At 43.1% G+C, this 24039-nt stretch overlaps 6 protein-coding genes across 6 annotated transcripts; 2 read left to right on the forward strand and 4 right to left on the reverse strand.

Annotated features, from left to right (window-relative positions):
* Positions 1-2716: 2716 nt before the first annotated feature.
* Positions 2717-5960, forward strand: EAE97_004443 (uncharacterized protein). Its single transcript, XM_038874955.1, has 4 exons — positions 2717-3470; positions 3570-3991; positions 4107-4212; positions 4263-5960. Exons 1-4 carry the CDS (start codon positions 3131-3133, stop codon positions 5537-5539), a joined length of 2145 nt encoding a protein of 714 aa, XP_038734399.1. The 5' UTR covers positions 2717-3130; the 3' UTR covers positions 5540-5960.
* A 1007-nt stretch (positions 5961-6967) lies between these two features.
* Positions 6968-7228, reverse strand: EAE97_004444 (uncharacterized protein; the record flags this gene model as incomplete). Its single annotated transcript, XM_038874956.1, has 1 exon — positions 6968-7228. The coding sequence occupies one exon, from the start codon at positions 7226-7228 to the stop codon at positions 6968-6970; it is 261 nt and encodes an 86-aa protein (XP_038734400.1).
* A 12-nt stretch (positions 7229-7240) lies between these two features.
* Positions 7241-8754, reverse strand: EAE97_004445 (uncharacterized protein; the record flags this gene model as incomplete). The annotated part of the gene is made up of 4 exons (XM_038874957.1): positions 7241-7304; positions 7383-8356; positions 8408-8556; positions 8640-8754. The coding sequence occupies 4 exons, from the start codon at positions 8752-8754 to the stop codon at positions 7241-7243; spliced, it is 1302 nt and encodes a 433-aa protein (XP_038734401.1).
* A 1895-nt stretch (positions 8755-10649) lies between these two features.
* Positions 10650-11883, forward strand: EAE97_004446 (uncharacterized protein; the record flags this gene model as incomplete). The annotated part of the gene is made up of 4 exons (XM_038874958.1): positions 10650-10795; positions 10844-11019; positions 11069-11371; positions 11423-11883. 4 exons carry the CDS (start codon positions 10650-10652, stop codon positions 11881-11883), a joined length of 1086 nt encoding a protein of 361 aa, XP_038734402.1.
* Positions 11884-12490: 607 nt separating this feature from the next.
* On the reverse strand, positions 12491-17619 carry EAE97_004447 (uncharacterized protein; the record flags this gene model as incomplete). The annotated part of the gene is made up of 6 exons (XM_038874959.1): positions 12491-15341; positions 15494-16469; positions 16537-16789; positions 16844-16892; positions 17075-17103; positions 17152-17619. The coding sequence occupies 6 exons, from the start codon at positions 17617-17619 to the stop codon at positions 12491-12493; spliced, it is 4626 nt and encodes a 1541-aa protein (XP_038734403.1).
* Positions 17620-18077: 458 nt separating this feature from the next.
* Positions 18078-20420, reverse strand: EAE97_004448 (uncharacterized protein; the record flags this gene model as incomplete). Its single annotated transcript, XM_038874960.1, has 7 exons — positions 18078-19100; positions 19147-19732; positions 19782-19904; positions 19951-20102; positions 20157-20222; positions 20281-20353; positions 20410-20420. 7 exons carry the CDS (start codon positions 20418-20420, stop codon positions 18078-18080), a joined length of 2034 nt encoding a protein of 677 aa, XP_038734404.1.
* Between the last annotated feature and the right edge of the window lie 3619 nt (positions 20421-24039).

The following is a 24039-nucleotide window of genomic DNA, read 5'->3' on the forward strand; positions in this document are numbered from 1 at the left end:
GGAACATTCCTATACTATCAGAATTGGCTGACTAGTTTTCATGGAGGGAGTCTAATTTAAAGACTTAGAAGTTAGGTTGTTAGGTAGGTAGACGATAGAGTGGTTGTAGTATTTCATCATGGGAAGCTTGGGGAATACCGAGATGGAGAGGAGATTATACGTTTAGATGTGTTTGGATATGTTTGTATCTGTGGTGGGTGGATGTTGATTTGTATACATTTCATTTGTCTGGAAGGTTGTGGTTTTGTTTGTATTATGTTAGTTTTTGGAGGGGTGATGATGCGTTGGGTTGGGGGATTGGGGAAAGAGGGGAAGAGGGGAGGGTGCATTAGGATTGGAGTATGAGTGAGTAACTATGGGATGTGTTGGTGTGAATGAAATGGGATGGGATGGGATGAGAGAGAGATATACAATGGGAATTGGGAATTGGGGATTGAGATACTTTGAGTTGTGGGAGTGCGGATGGGTCGGGTGTGTGAAGTGTAGAATGAGAATGAGAGTGGGGATGAGAGCGAGGATGAGGGTGAGGATGAGAGTGAGATAGGATAAGATGGGATGAAATAAGAGTTGGAAGGTTGTGGTTGTTTTTATGTGTATATGACCTCGGGAATGTTTGGATGTAGGAATTGGGTGGTGGCTGTAGATGTTGAATGTGAGATGTGAGATTTGGTATAAAAGGTTAGATGAGTAGATAGAATGTTTACATATTTTATTAGTTTTTTTTGTTGATATTGCGATTGAATTGATATGATATGAAAGGTTAGATGATATAATGTAAGATGGAACAGGAGAGTTTTCGTGGTGATTTGGTTTTTAGGTTACTCATATTATGTATGTATGTATGTATGTATGTATGTATGTATGTATGTATGGGGAATGTGATGATTGTGGGTTAATGTAGTGTGAGTGTAAGTGGGTGGGATGGATTTGTTATGTTAGTATGTGATGAAGGATAGAGGATGAGGTCGTTGGATGTGGATGGACGAATTGGAGGGAAATTGGGTTATGGGAGGGTATGTTATGGTATGTTGATGATGATTATTGTATTGTATTGTATTGTATTGTATTGTATTGTATTGTACTGGTAGGTAGCCTTCTGAATGAAATCAATGGTTTGAATTGAATGAATTAAATGAATTGAAACAGAGTGAAACGTGGCGCGGGGAAGATATTCATGTGTGTTGTATTATTATGGTTGTGGTATTGGTGTGCTACATTATGCTACGCCCTGTTTTGATGGGATTTTGGTGGGGGAGCGAGGGGAAGGAAGAGGTGTGGATGGGATGAGAGAGTGTGTGAGAATTGGAGATCGAATATCTATCGTAGAATTTGATTTAAAAAGATTAATTGAGAATTGAAATTGAATTGATTGTGGGTTGATAAAGTTGGATACTACGTAGATAGATAGATAGATACATACTAATTAGACAGCTAAAAAGCCCTATGAAAGCCCTATGAATAATTTACTTCCTTTACTCGAGTACCCCTACTTTAATTCTCGTTTAAGATTGTTACAGTAGTGCTGTGTTGATGTGTATGTATGTATGTATGTATGTATGTATGTATGTACCTAGTACGTACTATGTACAGAGCTCTGTAGTATGATGTACTAGAGATGGAGAAATGGACCAGTGAGCCAGTCTAATTGTTAGTTCAGGGACGATGGTCATTATTAGTGGGTGTAAACGTGGTCACTTTATCAGATAGTGGTGTGATGATTTCAGTTGTTCACTGGTTGGATTGTTAGAGTGGAAAGCTAATGCGTAGTCAACGGGAAGTATGGATAATGGAGAGGAAGCTTTGTCATCATGAAGGATGGAGATTGGCTTAGATGGGTTTGGAGACCAGTGAGGGAGGGGAGGCGATGAACTAGAGGATGAGTTGGTGTTGGTAGGTAGTCGGAACGATAAGACTTACGAAGTAGAAGCCTGTTCGGTTGAAACTCAATGAGGAGAACTCCCGAAGAAGGAGTTTGAAAGAGGGATCATCCTATATTGACTTATGAGAGGTGATGCTGGAGAATAACATGTTGCGTGATGATGATGTCGATGATGATCACCCATGAAATTTTCTACGTTGTACGAGTAATCTTGGATGAATCAATTGATGAATTGTGATTTGCGTCATCAAGATTCTTTTACGCCGTTGTAACTAGAGAGTATATATAAATATAGATACGGAGTAGATAAACTGGGTAAAGTATATGTACCTACTAGCTATAATAAGTACTAGCTAGCTAGCTAGGTAGGTGAGTAGGAAATGTACAAGGAATTTTATATATAATGCCAAAACCACCTATGATGATGATGTACGATACAATACAAAGTATTGTATTTCGTATTTTGTATTTTGACTGAGCTTTGTCTACCTAGTATGTCATCTTGGTAGATCTCAATTCTAATCGTAATCGTAATCGTTGTATCAAATACATTTTTGTGCCCAGGTCTGCTCTCGAACTTTGGGCATTCATTCATCCACCCATCCCATCCACCCATCCATCCATTTATTGATGAGTAAAACAATAAGAAAAAACAACTTTCCGCATAGCCGTTGCCCGATATATATGTATGTTGGAAATTATCTCGTGGGACTCTTGACGCCAAATAAGCCAATGGAAGCCATAGACTAGGATGTGATTGGACGTATAGCGACAGAAGAGAAGAGTCCTTGCTCGACTTGCATTGCAGTATCTGAAGTAAAAAAAAGTCTTGTTTTCTTTTGTTTCTTCCGCTCTGCATCGGATTCTGCACCTGCACCGAGTAGGTACCTAGTGATAAGGTATTGTATGGAGCTGACTGACTTACCTAGCTAACTTCATCGGAAACTGGGGACGACACGACTTTCTTCGAGATATTTCTCACATCTTCCCAATAAAGCTTTTGCACATATTGAGAAACGGTGACATCCCCCACCATACATAACCTCAGACTCAGAGCTTTCGAATCCCAAATTGAATATCTCGTCTTACAAACCGTGGATCATATATTGTGTCAAATCCAACCTCATCTTCCATTCGAATCACGAGCATAGTATAAGACACAAGAATAACATATACCAAGCCGAAACTCAACCCCTCACTCAACCTTTATGAAGTAGCAAACGCCAAAATAACATAGCCTCGCCTTTGAAGATGGCCCATTTTGACGCTTATGGTCGCCCTCTACGAGGCGATTCAGGGCCGGAATATGATTATGAGACCTACGAGACCTACAATTTCAATGATCCCAACAGGCATATGCCTGCCTATTCAATCCCCTCGACCTCGAATAGATATCCTACCGAATCTCGAGATTCACCCTATGCTTCCCAAAGCACATCAAGTGTACCACCACATTCACCACAACAGTCATACCCATCAAACAATAATAATATGGGAACATCATATGGCTCCGACCGTGGCACTGCTGTAGATCACGATGCAGTATCGCCGGAGATAATTGCCGCAATCACGGAAAAGGTCAAAAGAGAACGTGAGTATATGTTGTACTTCTCTTCGTTGCATGTTTGTCATTTTTGAGCGTTGTTGAGCCTCACCAGTCGCCCATGCTTACTGAAACCTATTCACTTAGTCTTCGAACATCTGAAGCAAACAGGCTCCATTGATGACCAACCGCGAGCCTCATATATGCAACGCGAATATTCTGAGAAATCCAACTCTACAAATCAATCTCCTCCCCCTCTAGATAACCGCAGAGTTTACACTCCTCCTTCACCAACTTCCACTACCAAACCAACCTTTTCCCCTCCACCTACAGAACCTATGAGATCTCCTCCAGCAAGTCCTTCCTCGGACAAACCTTCCGGGAGGTTTAATGACCGTGATCGTGATCGTGATCGTGTTTATAATGAGCGACCGGCGCAGAAAGTTCACCGCACATACTCGACCTTGGAATTATCTACAATTGATCAAAAATGGGGTCGATTGTTCGATAATGATTCTCGGCCTACGGAACGATTGGGACAGTTCTTGAGAGGACTTGCGAATCATATTGTTAGTCTTCCTATCCTTCGACGAGGCATTTCGGTGTGACAAGGCTTCCGCCGAATCATTTTATTTTCATTCCAATCTGAGGCTATGTCAAATGTCCTACTGACACCTTTCACAGGTCGATGATTTTGCGCCCAAAAGGAGTATTGTGATTACACCTTCGAAAATGGCAACATATTATAGCTCGTACCCGATTAACACCAAGGAAATCCATCCATATGTTTGTAAGATTTCCCAATCTATACCTTAGCTCTACCCGTGCTCACAGATCTAGCTATCTTCAAAAATTTGTCCAATACACAGATATCGAAGCTATACCAAGATCTTGGATGTCAACATCACCTCGTCCAAGAAGATTTCCATTCGGCTCCTACGATACCGGCCTTGACTCCACTTGGATTTGCACATTGGATGACGATTCAGATTTCCGCTTATCCTAGCGAAGAATCCGAGAGGTTAGGAAAAGTTGTCCTAGCTTTACCGATTAATGCCGATGGGCAAATGGTAGATGGAAAACCGGAACGTTTACCAAAACAGATATCACGCCACTTGTTACCTAACACCGGGGATCGTGAATTGGAGAAACTTATGAGGACTTCATTATCTCACTTCTCTGATGAACTTGGGATTTCTCATAACAGCAGCAGAAGCAAGCCAACAACCTCGAGCGTACCACTTCGTCAGACATCACCCACTGATCGATCGCAATCCCGTTCTGATGATACACCTCAACCTAGGGCCTCCTCATACACAGGCCCCACTAGCAAGCCTATAGAACGAGAACGCATGCCTTATGCTGGAGCCCCTTCGGCCCCATCTGAGTCGTCAAGCGTCGACGAGGGACCAAGTGTACCGATTGAACGCGAAAGAAAACCATATTCCGCCCAGCCTGGTAGTGGCAAGACTCACACCGAAACCAGTAATCCTAATTTCCCAAACAGGCCTGGACGGGCGAATTCTACTAGTCGCGTAAAAGAACCGCAAGAACGTGAGCGTAGTCGGTCAAGACATACCCGTAGGCAAAGTAATGCAAGCCAGGATAATTATAAGCCACCGCCACTCTCGTCTTCGAAACGCAGTCGTAGCCCTCAATTCAAAAGCTACAGTCATTCAACACCTACCAATATTGATAATGGATCCAGTACTTATGTGCCATCGCCCGCCAGTTTCCCACCCGCCTTCGCACCCTCTTCATATGGATCGACTAATTCCTTCCCTCCGCCACCTTCTTCAGATATTCGGGACTCGAGAGATAGGCGACGTGATGACCGGTCTCACCGTAGAGCAGAAGATGATCGTTTCTCAAGTACTACCCATATCAATGATTTCTCAAGTCCGAGAGATGCCGAGAAATGGGATAGGTTACACGAAGGACTAGATTCAAGAAGTAGCGATTATGACCGTGATCGTCCCACTAAATCTACGGGCTCCGCATATAGCGAACACACAACTAGGAGCTCGTATATGGAACCCACAGTTGGCGCTGATTACGAGGATTGGTATCGAGGTAGTGGGCTGGATAAGAGTATGAGGAATAGTATGTATTACTGATGTATCGTGGGGGAAGTACTGAAACTTCTGGGGATTATATTAACGAATGATTTTTTATTGATGATATGATATCATATGATGATGAAAGATGAGAGATGAAGTTTATGGATTGATATTGACGTTGTCACTTTATGTTTGGATGCGGTCGTTTTTGGATCTGGAAAATCACTGGTTCTCGCTTCTATTATAGGCAAAGGATAGGGATAAGATATGGAATTAGGAAATGGACTTTTGGATTTTGAATATTTAGGGGCTAGGAAAGGGATGGAATGGAATGGAATGGTTTCTTGGTAACATTATCAATTCATATTGGATGTATGTGTTTTTGTCTTTTAGCGTTGAGGTTCTTAGGGTTATGCAGGTTAGCAAGTACGATACCATTATCAGAATTTATTTTATGAGATTTATGTTTTTTGACTTTGGCTTTGGCTTTGGGTTTTGGTTTCGGGTTTTCTGAATTTGAGATTTGATTTAGTGTGATGCGATGTGAATGGATGGATGGATATGATGTCATTTGTGTGTGTTGGGATGCGGAGTTTGTATCGTGTTATATCGTGTTATATTATAGTATGCATACCTACATACATATAGCTGTGGGGTTCGGCATGCGATGATTTTATTTATGGGTGATGGATGTTATGTTCTGGGAGGGAGGTCTGGGAAGAGGCGAGGGGCTAGCTAGCTAGCGAGTAGAGGAAATAAAAAAGAGAAGAGGGGGGATGTATGAATGGATGGATGAATGGATGGAGGATGGAGGGGGGAGAGAGGGTGGATATAAGGAAATTCTGCTTTCTGCTTTATTTATATAATGTATATGTAAATATATATATAGAGAGAGCCATGTATATATATATCGATATCACTAGGCACCTGTATCACAACTTCTCCTTCCATATATCATATCAATCCAATCCAATGCAATTCAAACTAATATATCTCATTAAATCATCACATCGTCACACGCCATCTCATCTCCTCATCTTCTATAGTATATCATCTCATCTTATCTCATTTACTTTATTTTATTCATAATCGATACCATACCATACCATCCATACCTAGGTACATACGTAACATATAAATTAAGCCAGCCAGCCATCCACCCAATCTCATGCTTATTCTCATGCCCATTCTCATCCTCATTCTTGTGCGCATCTCGCTCTCGCTCTCAAGTTTCGAAGTTTCGAGGTTCGCAATCATCCACGTTTCATGACGAAAGGGACATGAACACAGTGTTGTGCATATCCAAATATATACAAAAGTCTCCAACCAACTCCATCATTTCTGTTTCTTCCCCTATTCCACCCATCCCATCCCATGCTATCCGATCTAAACCCGCTCAATCTAGTATCGCCGCAAGTTTTCACACCTCTTTTCTTGTCTACAACACCATATTCTTTTTTCTCTCTCTTCTCGCTCTCTCTCTCTCTAGACCTCCCCCCCTTCACCCATAAAAACTCCTTCCATTCCGCTCCCTCCTCTTCCCTCATTAATCATACTTTCCGCATCACCGACTTGTTTGCGTTCCGAAACCTCTCGCATTCCCATTCCTGCTTTTCCTTTGCCTAATTTCAAATTCATTTGTTTATGTCCTAGACCCAGCGTCAATCCTCGGGATATACCGTCTCCCCCCCTTGAGCGCGCGCCGCCAATATCGGGAGGGGACTGTGTTTTCCAGGTATCCCTCATGACTGCTGATTGTTATTGGAGAGGCTCCGAACTCGAGGAAAGTCGGTTTAGGTGAAGGTATACATCTGTTCCGTAGCTATTTCGTAGTAGTGCTGGTTAGTTCATTGCATATTTGTAGAAAAAGGAATATTAAAGAAAAAGTTGTCAAACGTACCCCTCCATACTAATCAACTTCAAATCTCCTCCAAAATATCTAGCATATAATCTTGAAATTGGGAGACCGTAACCAAATCCTGCCATTGGAGCTTTGAAATCACTCTTATCAAAGTCTGGATCTAGGCTGGGTGTACTGTCCACGGTGGTATACATATAGGTCCAAACTAAAGGTATAGAACTTCTAGGTATTCCGCCACCCTCGTCCGAGATTTTGATGGTAATATCCTCTTTTCCCTCCGCAACGACGACTTTTGTGACGGGAAAATCTTGTTTGTCCTGTCCATGTGTTTCGACAACAGCTCGAAGGGAATTTTTGAGAGTTTCGAAGAGCATATGCGAAAGATGGCCCGGTACATACATAAAATGGAGATTTGGAGGGCACACGAGTTGAATCTTTGGCGCATCAAAAAGTCCATAATGGTCTTCGCAGACAAATCTAGCGTTCTCGATTGCTTCTTCCGCAAGATCTCGAACATTGGTTTTCGTGCATATAATTCCTACATAATTAGGATCTTTATCGTGACTTTGATCTGTGAGTGCTATGTGTTGTCCAATCAGCATTCTTATGCCAATACGGGACATGTAGAAACGGTCAAGGAAGGATTGTATGTTATTGTCGATCTGCATGCGTTGCCGTTTCCGCTTATATTCGAGTATTCCTTGCGCAACGGTTGTGACAACTCCGTCGTGCCGCCTCTTGATGTGGTTAAGGGTTTGTGCAAATCTCTGGTTATAATCATGAAGCTCTGGGGGCCAGTCTGTACTATCTTCTACTGTGGCAAAATATCTTCTTGCTGCGGCTGACTTTGATTCTTTTCCATTTCCATTAGAGCTGTACTGGCCCCTCATTACGCTCGGGTTTTGTGTTGCTTCGGCAAGAATTTTGGATTGCTTTCCATTTATTTTCGCAGGCTTCATAAGTCTTTCCTTAACATCTGATGATAATTGTGGTCGAGGGAGTGTGGTAATTTCCTTTCACATGTCAATTCACGTCGGCATTTGTGGGTGGATAAAGAATCATACCTCAAATGACTGTGCATACCAATCCTTCACCCTCTTGATGGAGGGCATCTCATTGAGGCCATCTGGTAAGTCTGATAGTTCTTGCACTCGATGCGCAAGTCGTATTGGTAGTTCTTCAGAGAGGAATTGTGATGCTCGGAAAAGTGTACCTGTTCGTGGAGCAATACTTTATTAGCTTAGGAACAATGGCAGAACCCCCCCCTAGTCCCTAGAATATAATCTAATAGCTTACCTGTAGATGGCCTCTCTCCAAATTGTACCATCTGCCTCAGACTCACACCCGTAGCTGGGAAGTGTGAATAATGTTTGATGGTATCCATCAACATCTCAGTTGTCTTCCACGACATCTTGTTTAATTCCTTTGGCCCTAGGGCCCCTAAAATGTGATCTTAACCCCTTCAAATATCTCGTCTTTCAGTCTAACATGAGGTGTCGTTGGCGGGATTGAAATCTTTACGATGTTTGAATAATTGTTGAGTTTTCTCCCCGCGTTCGTGATATCCTGGGAGTTGAGTGAGTACCTTTACTCAGATGACGCAGAGCTAACCAAATGCTACCGAGGCAAAACGCAGGCGGTGATTGGTGAATTGACAATTGGAAATAGTAAAGATAGGTAAGGAGGGAGAGATAGAGAGAAGGAAGAAAGAAATCGTTATCAATTGATTGTTTGCAAACAAATGCAAATCTTATTTTTCTCTAATTGAAAATTGATCGTGTGCACATGTACAATGATTAGATGAAAAATAGTCAAGTTCTCATCGTATAAAAAAGTGCTATATTACTGGTACAAGATAATCTGCAGCAAATGGAAGAAAGGCTAGGCATGTATGGATATATGGATGTATGTATGTATGTATGTATGTATTGTATGGATGTGTGTCTCTGAGTACCGAAAGCTCCTCCATCATCCCCCTTGTTTCCGAACGACCGAGATAACCTTACCGACGATGCACCATATATCACCCACGTTGCAACGCTGTTTGTCATTGAGCATTTCCCCGCCCTTGCTAGAAAGGTAATTCGGATCTTTCTCTGGCTTGCTGAACTTACACATCACGTTCAACAACATACACCATCTTCAACTACACCGTCTATACTAGGTACATACATACTGTGTCCTGCTCGTTTCTAGCCGAAAACCTGCAAAATGACAATAGACGCTATGGGTGTGTAGAGTCACGACGATCTTCTCAATTTCCTATACGGCAGTCTTGCTTAGAATGGTCTTATGTTGTGTCCGTCTTACTATATATTCTTGGTATTGCACTATTGGCATTGACAGCTGAGTCAACCTAATAATCTTGGGAAGAAGATGTCAATCTTCCTTTCGCAACATGCATGTCGCCATATTCTATACATCAAGCATCGACAATTACCTCGGATGTTAAACCATGGACCAATCCGGAAAACTCAATCTTACGGATACCTGCGGGAAGGATACTGACAATTGTCATTGGCGGAGAAAATAAATAGCAAGGGATTGACAAGAAATTGACAAGAAATTGACAAGAAATTGGTAGGCAGATAAACTTTTACTTTGTGAATGAGCTGAGTCTTGGAATTCATATTTATTCTCTCAACTTTTCCTTGGGCTCTTCTGAGGTTCCATCTGATGTGGAGATGGATAAGTCGAAATGAGTGGAGGGGCATGAAACACGTGACACATCTACAGTCTGGACTCTCACGCCAATATGATCTGCGAATTTCAAAACAGCAAGAGAGCAAAAGAGCAAAAGACAGATGAGGTAGTATTGAATTCAGGACTTGCATCGAAGTCGCTCTATGTAAAGAGCGACTTGGTACAGTTTGATATTTCTACTTTATTTTGCAAGATCGACCTGATCAAAACTAGAGAATGGAAAACAAGCATATCGAGAACAGAGAATGAAGATTGAAGAAAGAAGGATGAAGGAATTCCGGTATATGAAATGAGCATCCAAAGTTTTGGCTGTTTCTGTTAAACCATATTCCTTATCGAAAGTATGAATTTGATATCTTCGACCACGAAACATGACGACCTTTTGGCGTGTCACAAAAACAACAAACGGGGAAAGAGCGATTTGATAACTCAATCAGGAAGATGCAACTACCCGCTGGCTGATCTGCCCGCTTCAACATCAATCTTTCTTTTCTTTCTTGAGCGAAAACCCAACTGTACCAGAATGACAAGACCCCTTCGATGAAATTATCGTCAATTGCAGCTTCAAATATCTTCCATAAATTAAGTTTAATTAAGCTGATAATGATTTCTTCAAGCAACTACCGTCTCGGAGGCATATGTCTAGTCGTATTTGTCTTCATTTATGCAGTCTGGTCTCCATTCAAGGGGTTTGTATCTGAGAATGTCGTGGTCTCATCTAAATCGAAGGTGATTGAGCCTGGAGAGAGGTAATATCTTCAATTGAGCAAGGATATAGCTATTCTAACTACGAGAAGTGCCATCAAACAGTATCTAGGAAGCAAAGACTGTGGAATCACACAATCAGATATCTACCATGTACCATACCCCACCAAATCCAACGTCTCACCCTTCTGCAAAAACAGAGCAACACTTCTCGAAGCTTTGAGCAGTGGAGGTAGACACGGATTCGATGAACCATATGTTGGCAAAGGTGAGAATACACTTTTGCCCATGTTTGTGAATGCAGCTCATCGAGATAGGTTGCACATATCGATGGTTTTCGACTTCCGAAGTATGCATGATACTCGAAAGATTTAGCGCTATTGTTTTCCTTGGTGATGAGACTGCGCAAACTATATATGCTGCTCTCAATGTGTTTCTAAGAGAAGATATATCGCATGGCGGCCTCCAAGAATGGTTGATGACAGATGATGAGCGGATTGCATGTAAATGCGACGCTCAATTCTTGGACAACAATTGTCTCGGATATTCTGTGAAGAGCTCCGAGGAAGTTGTCAAAAATGAAGCGAATGATCCAAAAGGAAGCCCATACGCTTGTCAAAGTAAGGGTAATTTGAATATTCTGTATGACAGCACTCTAACATAAAATTTAGGAATTCCCCATGCTTACATACCATTCACGACCACGCCTGCTTCGTTCGCCGCTATAGCTACCTTTAAGTCATTAGCATACCAAAAACCAGATCCTTGGCGGCCTACTCCGGTTATCTTTTCTCTTGGCCATAAATATTCTCACGATATGAAGTTCTCCATCGATTCAATAAATGAGTGGATAGGTATCACCAACGGCGCTGAGCGCAATGTTCCAATACTTCTTCTTGGTCCTACTGCCTACGGCGTTTCAAAGGAATTCGGTAATGAGGGAAATATGGAGATATGGAAGTATCAAGACGAGCTAAACAGAATTGCCCCTGACAAACACATGGATATCCTTCGACTTTGGAATCTGACAATACAGGCAAGTAGTACGGACGGAGAAAGATATGGGGAAAAAGTTGCAATGGTTCAAGCCATGATGATTATCAATTGGCTGTCGAAGCTGGAGACCTCTTAGCACAATCCAAGAAACATCGTTTCTTTGCAATTATGATACATGGACACGAGAAGGAGAATGGTAAAGAGAAGGCGGAATGCGTTTGAACTATTCGTCTCCTTGCTAGCTACTAAATATATAGACTATATGTTACAATTATTTACCATGATCCCGCAGGAACGTGCATGCCAATAATGATCAATCAGGTGGAATATCATTTTCAAAACCTTCATTGCATTAATGTATCATATCGATACCATCTAGATCTCGATAGGGATATGGCAATCCGGCCCCCTATTCCAAGCGCTCCACCCCCAAGAACTGGCGGCTCGCTTGGCATGATTACCGCATAGATGATAGTGTAACATGATGATCATTTGTTGATCTTAGGTAGTTCCCAGGTGAAGACTTGGCTTCTTCGTGATATTCTCGTCCCGGTGACTTTTTAGCAGCTCGGAAGCTTTTCAGAATTTTTGAGATTTTACTCAACTAATTTTAAGTATTAAGCAATCGAAATAACTATCTCATTTGATAATCTATTTTGTGATTGACTATAAGCCAAGAAAACATACCCAAGTAGTAGTGTCAACCGTAATTCACAACTGGTAACCTGATGTCAAGAAATGGATTAATCAAGGTCCATCTTGTCTTCCCCCTCAATGTTTTCTCCTCCCCTTGCAGATACCCTCTGTCCATCAAACAACTTTCTCTTTTTCCCCTCCCCCGCATTCCCCCTCCCGTGACCCCTTGCCTTCAAAATTCGCACCGCTTCCTCCGCAGCCCTCGCCTGAATCTCCTCTTTCCTCACTCCGCCCCCCACCTCTACAATCTCTTCCCCGCCCACAAATACCGTGCACCGATACTCCGCGCGCACCTCTCCATCTGCATCATCATCCGCATTCGTATCATCTCCGCCCATCTTCTCACGCCGCAAAACGTACTTGACGTTTTCAGCATCGGCCACGATACCCAACTCCTCCTTCGGATGCATAATCCGCACTCCTTCTTTCAAAATTCGTCGCATGTATTTAAGTACCCCCATTCGTTCCAATAACTGCGTGCATACCTCCATCGACCCGCTATCAATCCATACCGCGCCCAGCAAACTCTCAATCATATCGGAGAAAAACTTTCGCGCATCCAATCGCGATAATAGGGCCCAGGGAAATCGATCCCCAGTATATATCACCTCGAGAATCTGTTCGCGCAATTCCGCGTGGCGCGCCAGAGCCTCTTTTTGATAGATAGAGAAAGATACGCTTGAGTGACGGAGGAAACTCACGAGGGAGACGCGGCGTCGCGAGTGGGTTTCGTGGATGTGGTGGTTGTTTCCTTCGATGAGATGGGTGATGTTTTGGTGGATACTCATTTCCATGCAGAGAAAAGCGAGAAAATCTGCGTTGACGAGCGCGGAGCGCAGGAGATGCATGTGGAAGTGGGAGAGGGGGACGGGGTGGGACCACATGGCGGTAACGATGATGTTGTCGAGGATGGAGTCGCCGAGGAATTCGAGTCGCTCGAGGGATTGCGCGCCGCTGGTGTAGGAGGGGTGCGTCATGGCTTCGATAAGGAGAGATTTTTTGGTGAAGGTATAGCCGAGGATGTGTTCGACGGGGCGGAGAGTAATGGGGAGATTGAGGTTATCGGGAGCTTGTTGGTAGAGAGACATCTGTCGGGTTTCTAGAGGGAGCCAGTCGAGTTCGGGGAAGAATAATTGTAGAGATTTGAGGGCTTTGGGAATACCGCCATCGACCATGCATGCGCCGATGAGTGCTTCCACAACATCGGAAAGGATTTTGGAGGACATTTCTCTGGTTTTTTGTTCTGCGATGACCAGATCTTCGACATACATTGGACGCCATTTTGCGCCGGTGAACTTCTTGGTCATTATGTACTCGTCTAGACCGAGCTCGGCCGCTGCTCTTGATGACCGTGAATTGGATACGATACGATCCTTCATAGCCGACAAATATCCTTCGTGCCAATCTAGATGCGCTGCAACCAACTGTACCGACGTGCATAGTTTGAGAATCGAGTCACCTAGAAATTCAAGACGTTGATAGTTTGAGTCTAATGAGTAACTAGCATGTGTGATAGCGGTCTGAATAAGGCTCCGATCGCTGATTTCAAGATCTCTGAGGATGGTTCTGGATAGGCGATCTACGACGAGTTGCACCTCAATGTGATGTGTGATGGAAGGAATCATCATTCCAAATTGAGATAACTGTGCGGACATTACATCTTGCACACATTTCGAAGCAGGTAGCACAGAGGAAAATTGTTTCGAAGATGATGAGGGGTTTGCATTCTGTACCTTGTGCATAAAGTCTACACGACGACTTACTTTAACCACAGCTAGATGTGGGACATGTTCCGGGGCATCTGAATAGTCTGGATAAGGGTTCTTGACTTGATTAATCGCTGGCTTACTAGGCAACCACTTTTCAAAAACATAGGGCGATTCTAGTTTGCCGACCTCTCTGATAAATCCTGTATTTTTAATATCGCCATTAAGATCAACTGGAACACAATCTGAGCTGAGTGAGCCCACATCTTGAAGCAAAAGAAATTGCACGACTGTTCGACGTGGCTGGATGTGAACTTTACGGCCACGATCTGATAACAGTAGATTGGTATCGTTCAACGCCTGCGCCAACATATTCTCGCTAGTACCGATCTCGATATCGTTTGTAAAGTCAACGAAAAAGTCAGTATCAGAATCCCAGTAAAGTTTTAATGGGGGTATTGCCGGTGGCTCAATGGGAAGACAAAGTTCCAATTTCATCCCATTAAAGCTCATAACCGATGTGCGAACGATTCCAGCATGGTGTTCTGCCTCTTGCCATGCTCTAGCAATGTCAAACCATGGATCCAATCTCTCCTTCACCTCCAGGAGAGACGCGCGAGTATCCACGGGCTTTGAAGTCAAGTCATCGATGACTTTGTCGTGCACCATTAAGGGTAGCAAGTTATCATTCACTAAACCTCCCTTGTATAACGCTAAATACGCCTCAAAAGCTGCATCCTTTGCAGCTGATTTCTCGCTCAACCACGCTCCGCGGCTTTCATGAACCCGCAGACTTTGAGAAACCGATCCGGGCAGAATGACCTTTGCCCGAACATATTTAGATCCCAGACTGGAGGAGTAGATAAAATCGGGCCTGAGATCAACGAAATCTTTTGTAGTCAAGACTGCACAAAAATGATAGAGATGCGCCAAAGCGCTATCAAGATCTAATTGAGCACCAGTGCTTTCTACTCGCAAAACCCTATCATCCTCCGACTGTTCATCAGCTGTCTCTATTTCGTAGATATGCTTTAACTCTCGCATTTCTTTTTCGTACTCCTCTCGCATGTTTCGTTCAAGCTCGCGCCAATTTGTCACTTTATCGCCTGAAGCATCAAGCAGAATAAGCTTGGAGTCTTGCTGTCTCGCCCGCCCTCTTCTTTGTATGAAAGATTTGAGATTTGCTGGTTTACTATTTCATCAGGGAGTCAGTAATTGCTCGTGAAAGGATATTCCGGGGTACAATGCGGTACCAAGGCTGCGCGGGGAATGAAGAAGACGCGAAAGATGAGGGTCTACACACAATGTCTAGGAGTGACATGTCAGATATTCCATTAAACTTACCTAAAGCATATCACCAGATTGCAGGCACGAACATCGATTCCCTCTTCCAGCACATTCGTAGCTATAAGGATACCAATCTTTCCACTCTTGAAACTTGACAAAGTGTCTTTTTGTTGTTTAATATCTACAAGCTCTCCTATTTGGTCTGTACGATTTCTGTTTGAGGATGTACCTACCATAGTCCCAATCTTAAAACGCTCTTTTGTTAATGGATGATGCGATAATAGATGGGCTAGTACAGAGACCGTAGCTCTTTCTTGGACAAAGATGATAGCAGAAAAGGGGGGCTTCTGTTGCACAATTACCTCCAGTAGCTTTTTAACCTTGTTAGAAATTTTGTCTGTGTCTGAGAGAATTAAAGGGGAAATTTCGACTTGTCTGAGAGCCTTGGCGATATATAGCTTCTCGGCAGCTGGTGAATCTTCAATAGCGAAGGTGTCTTTTGCCGACACTGCCTTCAAGTATCTCGTCACCACTGCTGAGATATAGTAATCTGCAGCCCAGGGGCCTAGCTCGACAAGGATAATCTCACTGCTAGTTTTGTTAATTGACTTCAATTGAACTTGACTATATGTCTTGAAGCTCTTGAGAACTTTTGCTAGCTCACGCTGGCTTTTTTCGCTATCACTCCTCTTTAGTGTCAACACGTAAGGGTCTTCAAAAATGTTGAGACTTTGTACAACATTTCTTAGGCTCGCCACAGTCTTCGTCATGATGATATTTGACACTGGGGTGTAGTAAATAATAGATAGCAGTGGCAGCTTTACTCGAAGTCGAAGATCTGCTTGATGTAACTTTGGCGTGCGACAAACGGCATCCAAAGTCTCTTCGATATCACTCAAAGATTGCGGACTAGATCTCATGACAGGGCTGGCCGAAAGGCCCAGAATGTGAGGAAGTGGGGATGTCGACTTATACGGATGATAAAAAGATTTCATAATCTTAGCTCCTGGAGCTTTGTTTACACAATTATGTGCTATAATCATTCAGCGGAGTTTGAGAAGATGTCTTGCTCAGCAAGTAGTGACGTGCATGATACTCACCTTCGTCAAAAATGATCAAGGAGAGACGCCCCATGCGTACGAACCCGTGCGTGAGGGCATCCAAGAGAACTTGATAGGGAGATACGACTACTTTAACATCTTTCAAGATCGCATCCCACTGTCTCTGCTCTGTCCATCGATCCACGCCATCAGCGCCAACAAGCATTTTGATCAAAACCGAGGGAATATTCAGCTGGAGATATTCGTGGTGCTGAGCACAGAGCGCAACGGTAGGTGCAAGAAACCATATTATCTGCAATGACAAGATCAGGAAGAGAAAAACGAGGAATTACAACTTTCTTCCCACCTTGTCGGGCTTCATCCGCTCGAGTTCTGCTAGCATTCGGAGAACAGCCCTAAATGATTGAATGGTCAGGTTATGACAAGCTTCCGGAAGAAAATATGCCTGTGACTCATGATGTAGATACCACCGTCTACCAGTACTCGATTTCAAAAGACCTTGTCTATAGTATAATAGCTGGAACTCAATCTCTTCTCCATAGATTCCAATCTTGACTCCAAGGTAAGAAAGACTTACACATGTGTCTTGCCACTTCCTGTATCCATCTACGACTCTTAGCACCAGGTGCTACCAACACTATAAGACATACTTACCGCAACGATGACATTCCTCTTCAAACTTTCTTCCAACATTTCCAGTTGGTATGTTCTTGGTGTTACTATCACGTTTCTTCCTTTCTCCCCTGCATTGCTTTCATCATCCTCGTTTCCAACATTCGACTCTGAAGTGTCACTACATAAATCCTCTACAGTCTCATTGAGTCCTTCTCCAGACGTCGAAGCAATCAGATCCTCTTCAATCCCATTTCGACCATCAATAAGGCTATCACCAGTATTCGGGTCAGTGTCAGGTTCTGAATGGTATTCCATATTCCCGAAACAAACCGAAGAGACAAAACGATTAGTTAGACTAAAAAACCTAACTGGAAGTAACGAGGAGTGGAAGAGCGATGTGGGTTTGCGAGATGGAGAGTCGTGGTTGGGATGAGGTGTTCGTTTTTGCGACCGGGGGTTCTTGTTTCCGCGTAGAGTTGTCCATTTTGGGAATTTATGGACCTTCATTTGTCATTTTTTACATTTGTGCGACATTCTCAATGCCAATAAGAATGTTGTCTATACCGGCAGCGAAAGTTTCATGATGGTCAGCTGACTAATCCAAGTAGGTAGCTGGTGGGTATCAATTCTGAGCATCAGAAACTTAAAAAGATGTAATTTACGAGTTGTATATTTGTTATTAGTGTCTCGTCTAAAGAGATGTATTAGAAATTGAATGGGGGTTCTCGGTCCGATTTGGCACTTGAGATATACCTCATTGAACACAGAAAATTGACATTCTCAAAATGATATATATACTTTTGTTGCGTGCTGGATAGGCATTTAGGTTAGGTGTAGTAAGAAATGAATTGAATCCTAGGGATTTCGACTAGTGGAGGCGGCCATCCTCAATAATTGTGACCAGATGTCTTCTTGCCAAAGACTATTGTTCTAATGCTATTTATGCTTTTATACTGTCTGCTTCTTCAGCAATTTCCACATCTCTCTCGACCCAGAAATTTCTCCACATCTTTGACGCCCTTTGTGCATTCTTCTCCTAATTCAATGACTGTCTTTATCAAGTCATGATTGATCTTTTCGTTTACGACACTATCCTTCTTGTAATCCTCATGACTCGCAACAAAAGTTCTTATCCATTTCGCTGCTGTCCACAATCTTCCGTCTGCCCTTTTTCTGATCAAATCCAAATAAGAGGCTAGCTCACACCTGGTCTGTACATCAATATTGACACTGTCGAGATATGATTCGACTAATGGTATCAAGCCTGGGAAGTTATTTTCTGAATCACTCTTGCTGCCGTTCATAATTTCGTCGATGGACATAGGAGCATATTCATCTTCCACGGGGCCAGATGGTGTGGATGGCCTTGAAATACTGAGCGGAGTGTTGGTACCCGATGCCCTACCAGACGCTCCACCATTCGAGGAATATGGTCGCGGCGCACGAGTTGGAAATGGATTCTTTCGAAAGTAAAACTTCTCTTCCAAGACTGCATCTCGTGCATGTGCCGTTTCCATATTTTCACTTACTTTGGTGATAGGTATATAAAAATTGAGGTCGAAGGAGAGGATAGCTCGCGTTATAAGCACGATGAATACCGAAAAGGCAGCATTTTCGAAATCAGTGATCTGAATTTCCATTGGCCTAAATTCTACTCTCCAACCAATGTCGTTTCCTGTTGGCGGCGGCTTAAAGCGCATATGTTGCCAATTAGTTGACTGGAGGTTTTCGAAATGATCCGTCTTAGATAGGTCAAGTTCTTTCAAATCTTCAGCAAAAATGACAATCGGATCACGAATGAAAAGATGGGCAAAGTGGGTAGCTAATCGGTCATCCATGCCTCCATTCATCAGCTCTTGTTTGACTTCGGGATCGGTGACAAGATCTGGGTCCAAGTACTCTTTGCGTAACCGCGAATCTTCCGAAATATACGTAGAATTAGAGGCATAGCGTGACTTGGGTATGCGCCATCGATCATGTAATAGGGGCTACTAGAATTAGTGTTGTACATGCATTGAGTATAGCTCCACTAACCTTCTCTCCTAACTCTTCTGGAGTTCGATCGTCTACAGCCCGACTGATCTGATTCCATCGGACGTCCGTGTCGGCTAAAAAGCCTTTGTAGATTGGAGTTGCTGCAGTTAAGGCGAGGAGAATCGGAGCCAGAGGACTTAATTGATCATACATTCGTCTTCCTTCTGTGATATTTTTGGCTTGAAAGGTAATTTGCAAGCAACAGCTGCCCATGCCGAAAGCCATTGCGTCCATATGAATAAAATTGTCAGGAGCAGCACCATTCCGAACATCATCATCCTCTGGCCAATTGTGCATGTCGTAATTGACAGTCGGATCCTTCCAAGGCCATGAAGTGTTTTCATCTCTGAATACAGGTACATTTACCTGAACTTTCCGGCCTCTTCTTGCACGAATGTTGGCTGCCAGAGTAGGAAATCGAATGTGTGGATTAGCAATCTCATCAGGAACGAATTGTGACCGTAATTTCTCTCCAGAAGGTGGGAAGAAAGGGGACGTAAATATGCCGGGTGATCCTAATCGAGGATAGGTTGTCAAAGTAATTGGATACTCTTCAGCATTCATGTGCTCTTTAGCGAGTTTACGCCTTCACAACATCAGCTCCATCAACTCGCTTTCAAGTTTATATAACACACCTCCACTTCATGTTAGGTTCGACGTCCAATAAATCCTTGAACCCAATCCCCCAAGGTCTTCCAGGTGTAGCTTCAAGCATAAACCGTCCGAATTCGGGATGGAAAACCGGTAATGCGCTACCCCTTGGGATTGTTAGCGGTTTCCCTCAACTCAATCTGATAGACCCACTTGGTATTAGTGACGTCTTGTAATGCTGGTACGCATCCTCCATTCGTACGCAGTTTCTCGTCTTGGGCTAACGCGGTCAGGATATCTGCCTGTCTCAAGGACAAAGTTACTTTCTGATCATCATCCTTGTAGTTCACGACCAAATATTCGACCTGAAAAAGTTTAGCGACCATCTTCCATCCATGAATGAATGAGTATCTGCTGACCTCGTCACCCCATAGTAGGGCATCTCGCTCTTTCCCCTTCGCTCGATTCCATATCGCTAGTAGTTGCTATATTGAATCTTATGAGCAAAGTCTCTCGCCATGTAACCAGCCCTTCTAGTCGTACCTGTATGCCCCATTCCCTGACTATTTGTGCATTCTGTTTGGCTTCCGGCCACTCAAGTGGTGTTCCTAATGCACTTATAACACATATTAGCATCAATTGGATGTTGAGTATTGTGCCGCGAATACTTACAGAAGACCCATGTCTCAAGACTCGATTGACACACGTAAAACTTGTCAGGATAGTGGAAAACTCCCAATCGATTGCTAATGCGTTGCGATATTCCTTATATCCTTATGTCTAGGACTCGATGCCCCCACTTTGTATGGCGTTATCACAGCTTCATGATCCCCTCAATCCTTATCAGTTGTAAAATTTACAATATCGGACTCGAACTTTGCCCTTAAGAAAAGGTATTCAATGACTTCTTTCTCCTAGTCGATGCTTCCAACAGATTTTCCAAAAGAAAAACTCTACAGCCTCAACGGGAGACCAGTTTAGCGTACGATGTATTTGTAAGGCTGTTTACTAATTGTGATGGTACAGTGGGGTGTTGGTCTCGAAGTCTGGGCAGATGTGCTGTAGCAGCTTGAATAAGGTTAGGTCGCGTGAGCCTCTTGTGGCTAGTGTGGCTGATGCTTCAAATCAACGGAAGATCAAATTCAATTGGTTGCAGGTGCCATTACTACAAGAATTGAATACATCGTACGCTTCTTGTTACGGTACCATCGAATCCCTTCTAAATGCCATTCGATACTAGATACTCATATCACTTTGTAATCTACGTTTTGATTTACGTCTTGACCCAGTAGGAACTAGGACGGCGTCGAAATGCTATTGGAATTCGACTCTCGACCACTATACTCAAGATTGCGATTTCCTCTTCAGTCGATGCGATATGGTATAGGGGTTTTTCTGAGACGTTCAAGCCCAAATCGAGATTCTTGAAGTACGAGCTCTACAGGTGTTCACTACGTTTTTAGCTATCAGAGAATAGCTAATTATGGGCTCTGGGCCTTTCGAATCCGCCAACGCATCGTCATGATGATGGTACGATGTAGATTATCGGATGTTTCTTCGAGATTCAGGCTTTTGGTTCCGTCTATGCCTGCCAACCGAAGAGGCAAATTGCTGGTGACTCCGCCTTGAACTATGAATTGAACGATGGGTTTTTCGTTTGATTTTATGATTGTTCTAACCCCCAGGCAAGTGCTTAGGCTGCAGAGTTGGGTTTTACCCCATGATATCACGCTTGAACAGTCTTCAGAGTGGACAGCACGGCATACATGATTTTCTAAAACAGAAAAATTAGGGATCAATCCTGAATCTTTTCCCATCAGCCTCAAAAGGCAGTACATGCCAAGTACGACATGTGAGAACCACCTTGGGAAATTATAGCCGAATTGACATACGCGAGGAGATAGCAGATATTTAGAACCGAAAATCATGTCAAATTTCATGGTTCATCAATTCATTAGTCAATGATCTGAAGCACTGAGCCCCGCGAATATCTATCTCATCTGTTGATATGATCGTCATTCAAACTTCGACTGTCTTTCAAGCTTAAAATGACCACTTACAGCCTTGTCACTCGAGCAATCTTTACCCACTTGATCGTTCTAGTTCATTGAGTACACATCTGTACGGCGCGATTGCGTTGTCCACACACTTGGAAATCTCAGCTCATATGCTCCTATACACTCGCGCGCAACTCACGCCGCTCTTTGTCAACCGCCACGGGCATTGCTAGTGATGTTTGAAAGTTATCTCTCCTGACAGGCTTTAATCACTGCCTCTGGCGTATGTTCGTGGCAGAAGCTTCAAAACACGTACCGTGAATTGATTTTCCATAAAACTTCGGCGCTCACTGTGCCAAAATTTCATTTTCTGATACCGATCTTGCATTCAATCAGCGGTATTTGGAGTTCGTGTAAATCCAGGGAAAATCCTGCATGATTCATTTCATGTGTGGGTAGTTCCTAAATCCATGTTTAAAATCTTAAGTGATCAAAACAGTTGGTTTTACACATTTAATCATAACTTCGTAATCCCGAAACCATCACTCTTCTTTCCAACTGGCTTTTGGTAAATCAGGCTCAGAAAAGCATCGAAAGATGTCTCAGGTACCCACAGCCCAGGTGTTTGACAGCATCTAGTATACACGGAAGCTTCCAGCCTGGTGGGATTTAGTGTATTGACAAATCTGGTGTTAAAGATGAACCAGATGATCGACGCTTTCCAGGTTGTTCATTCTCAGCACGATGCGATATATCAATCGGGTTAGAAAATATTCACTTAAATACTAAGAATTTCGGATGTACTCTCCTGGCAAAGCATTCCCTTGGAATTCACGTCTAAATAATCTCGATACCTTGAAGATTGAATCGTTTTAGTGTACAACCAACTGCAAGTAAGTACCAAGATGAGGCGGAGATAATGTCTCGGAAGGCAACATCATCAATTTCAAATGATGCTGAGTCAATCCTAACTTTTTCCCAAGCTACCCATGGCAATCGAAGATGGCGCAGCGACAGATACCGTTGTTATGCTTCCTCTCCAATATGCGAAGAGTGCTCTGGGGTTGCTAGCTGTCGCTGCCCTTGAAGCCAGTTCAAAGGGTGTATCCAAGATACATATTACTATGATAGATTAGATCCCTCCTGGCTCAACGATGGGAATAACAATTACTCACGTCGAAGTCTTAGATCCGAGACAAACGATCTAAGACAAGAAGAGTCAATCAACTTTAGGCGAAGGAACCTTCAAAGTAGCACTAGTACTACATGCAGATCTGGTACAATCTAAAACTAAATCTACACAATTTCGAGATTGGGAGCATTCGAGGACATGAAAGAGCCGGAGACAACCGAAGCAAGAAAACTGTCTAAAAACATGCAACCTGACTTCAACTACCTAGGTACTTGATATCATACTGACACCTAGAGAGATCAAGTTGTACCGTTCAGATACACTGTGTACTACCATGAATCATGGAATTTTCAGAGTCGAAGATCCATGGCCAGAAAAGGATTTGGTGCCCCGCCAGAATGCTTCTGTCAGCTACTACTGATCTTCTGCGGGAAATACATTCAGATCGACCTACGTATTGGCTTCAACGCAACCGCTAGATGTATGCACCCGGAGAATCTATACATGATTTAGTGTAAATTTTAGATCTCCGAAAAAAATCCACTACATCTATCAAAGTAGATCACGAGTATGTTCATTACTCAGTTTGATCCTCTCAAATCACCAGCCCAGCAAACATACCGTATCTCTGTACAACGCTCAGTGGCACGAACTCAGATCCCCGATCTCAAAGTCTTCCGAAGTCTCCGCAAATTCCATCGACACGTGTTCCCACCTGATGCAGATTGCCGGCTTCGCACCTAACCGTCTCTACACATACGATAAACCTCGTGTTCATCTGCATCTGCACACAAAGAGCCTACAGAATCACGTTTAATTTCCTGAAGTTGCAAAGCATATGCAAGAGTGCGGATATAATACGCGAGTGTGTCTGTAGTCTCAGGTGTAGTTTACATAGATTCGCCGAGTGTGGCTTATCCAAGTAGATATGCCCAGGTACGAGGTATGCTGTGTACCTCCACATCCGAGACCCTAAACTCTTTTTGTTTGGTGTTTATCGCACTTTGAGAAGTGTTCCATGAAAAAGTTCTGATTGGTAATTACCTGAATGTCAAGTGCGAAGAAACCACCACTGGTGTACACATTTTCATCGAACTTTTCCTGTCCACTAGCTTTGATTATTCCCATATTATCCAGATGAATCAATTGCGAATACAAGGCCCAAAATTCTTT

Source organism: Botrytis byssoidea (assembly GCF_014898295.1).
Source record: "Botrytis byssoidea strain MUCL 94 chromosome Unknown BBYS_007, whole genome shotgun sequence".
NCBI classification, from domain to species: Eukaryota; Fungi; Ascomycota; class Leotiomycetes; order Helotiales; family Sclerotiniaceae; genus Botrytis; species Botrytis byssoidea.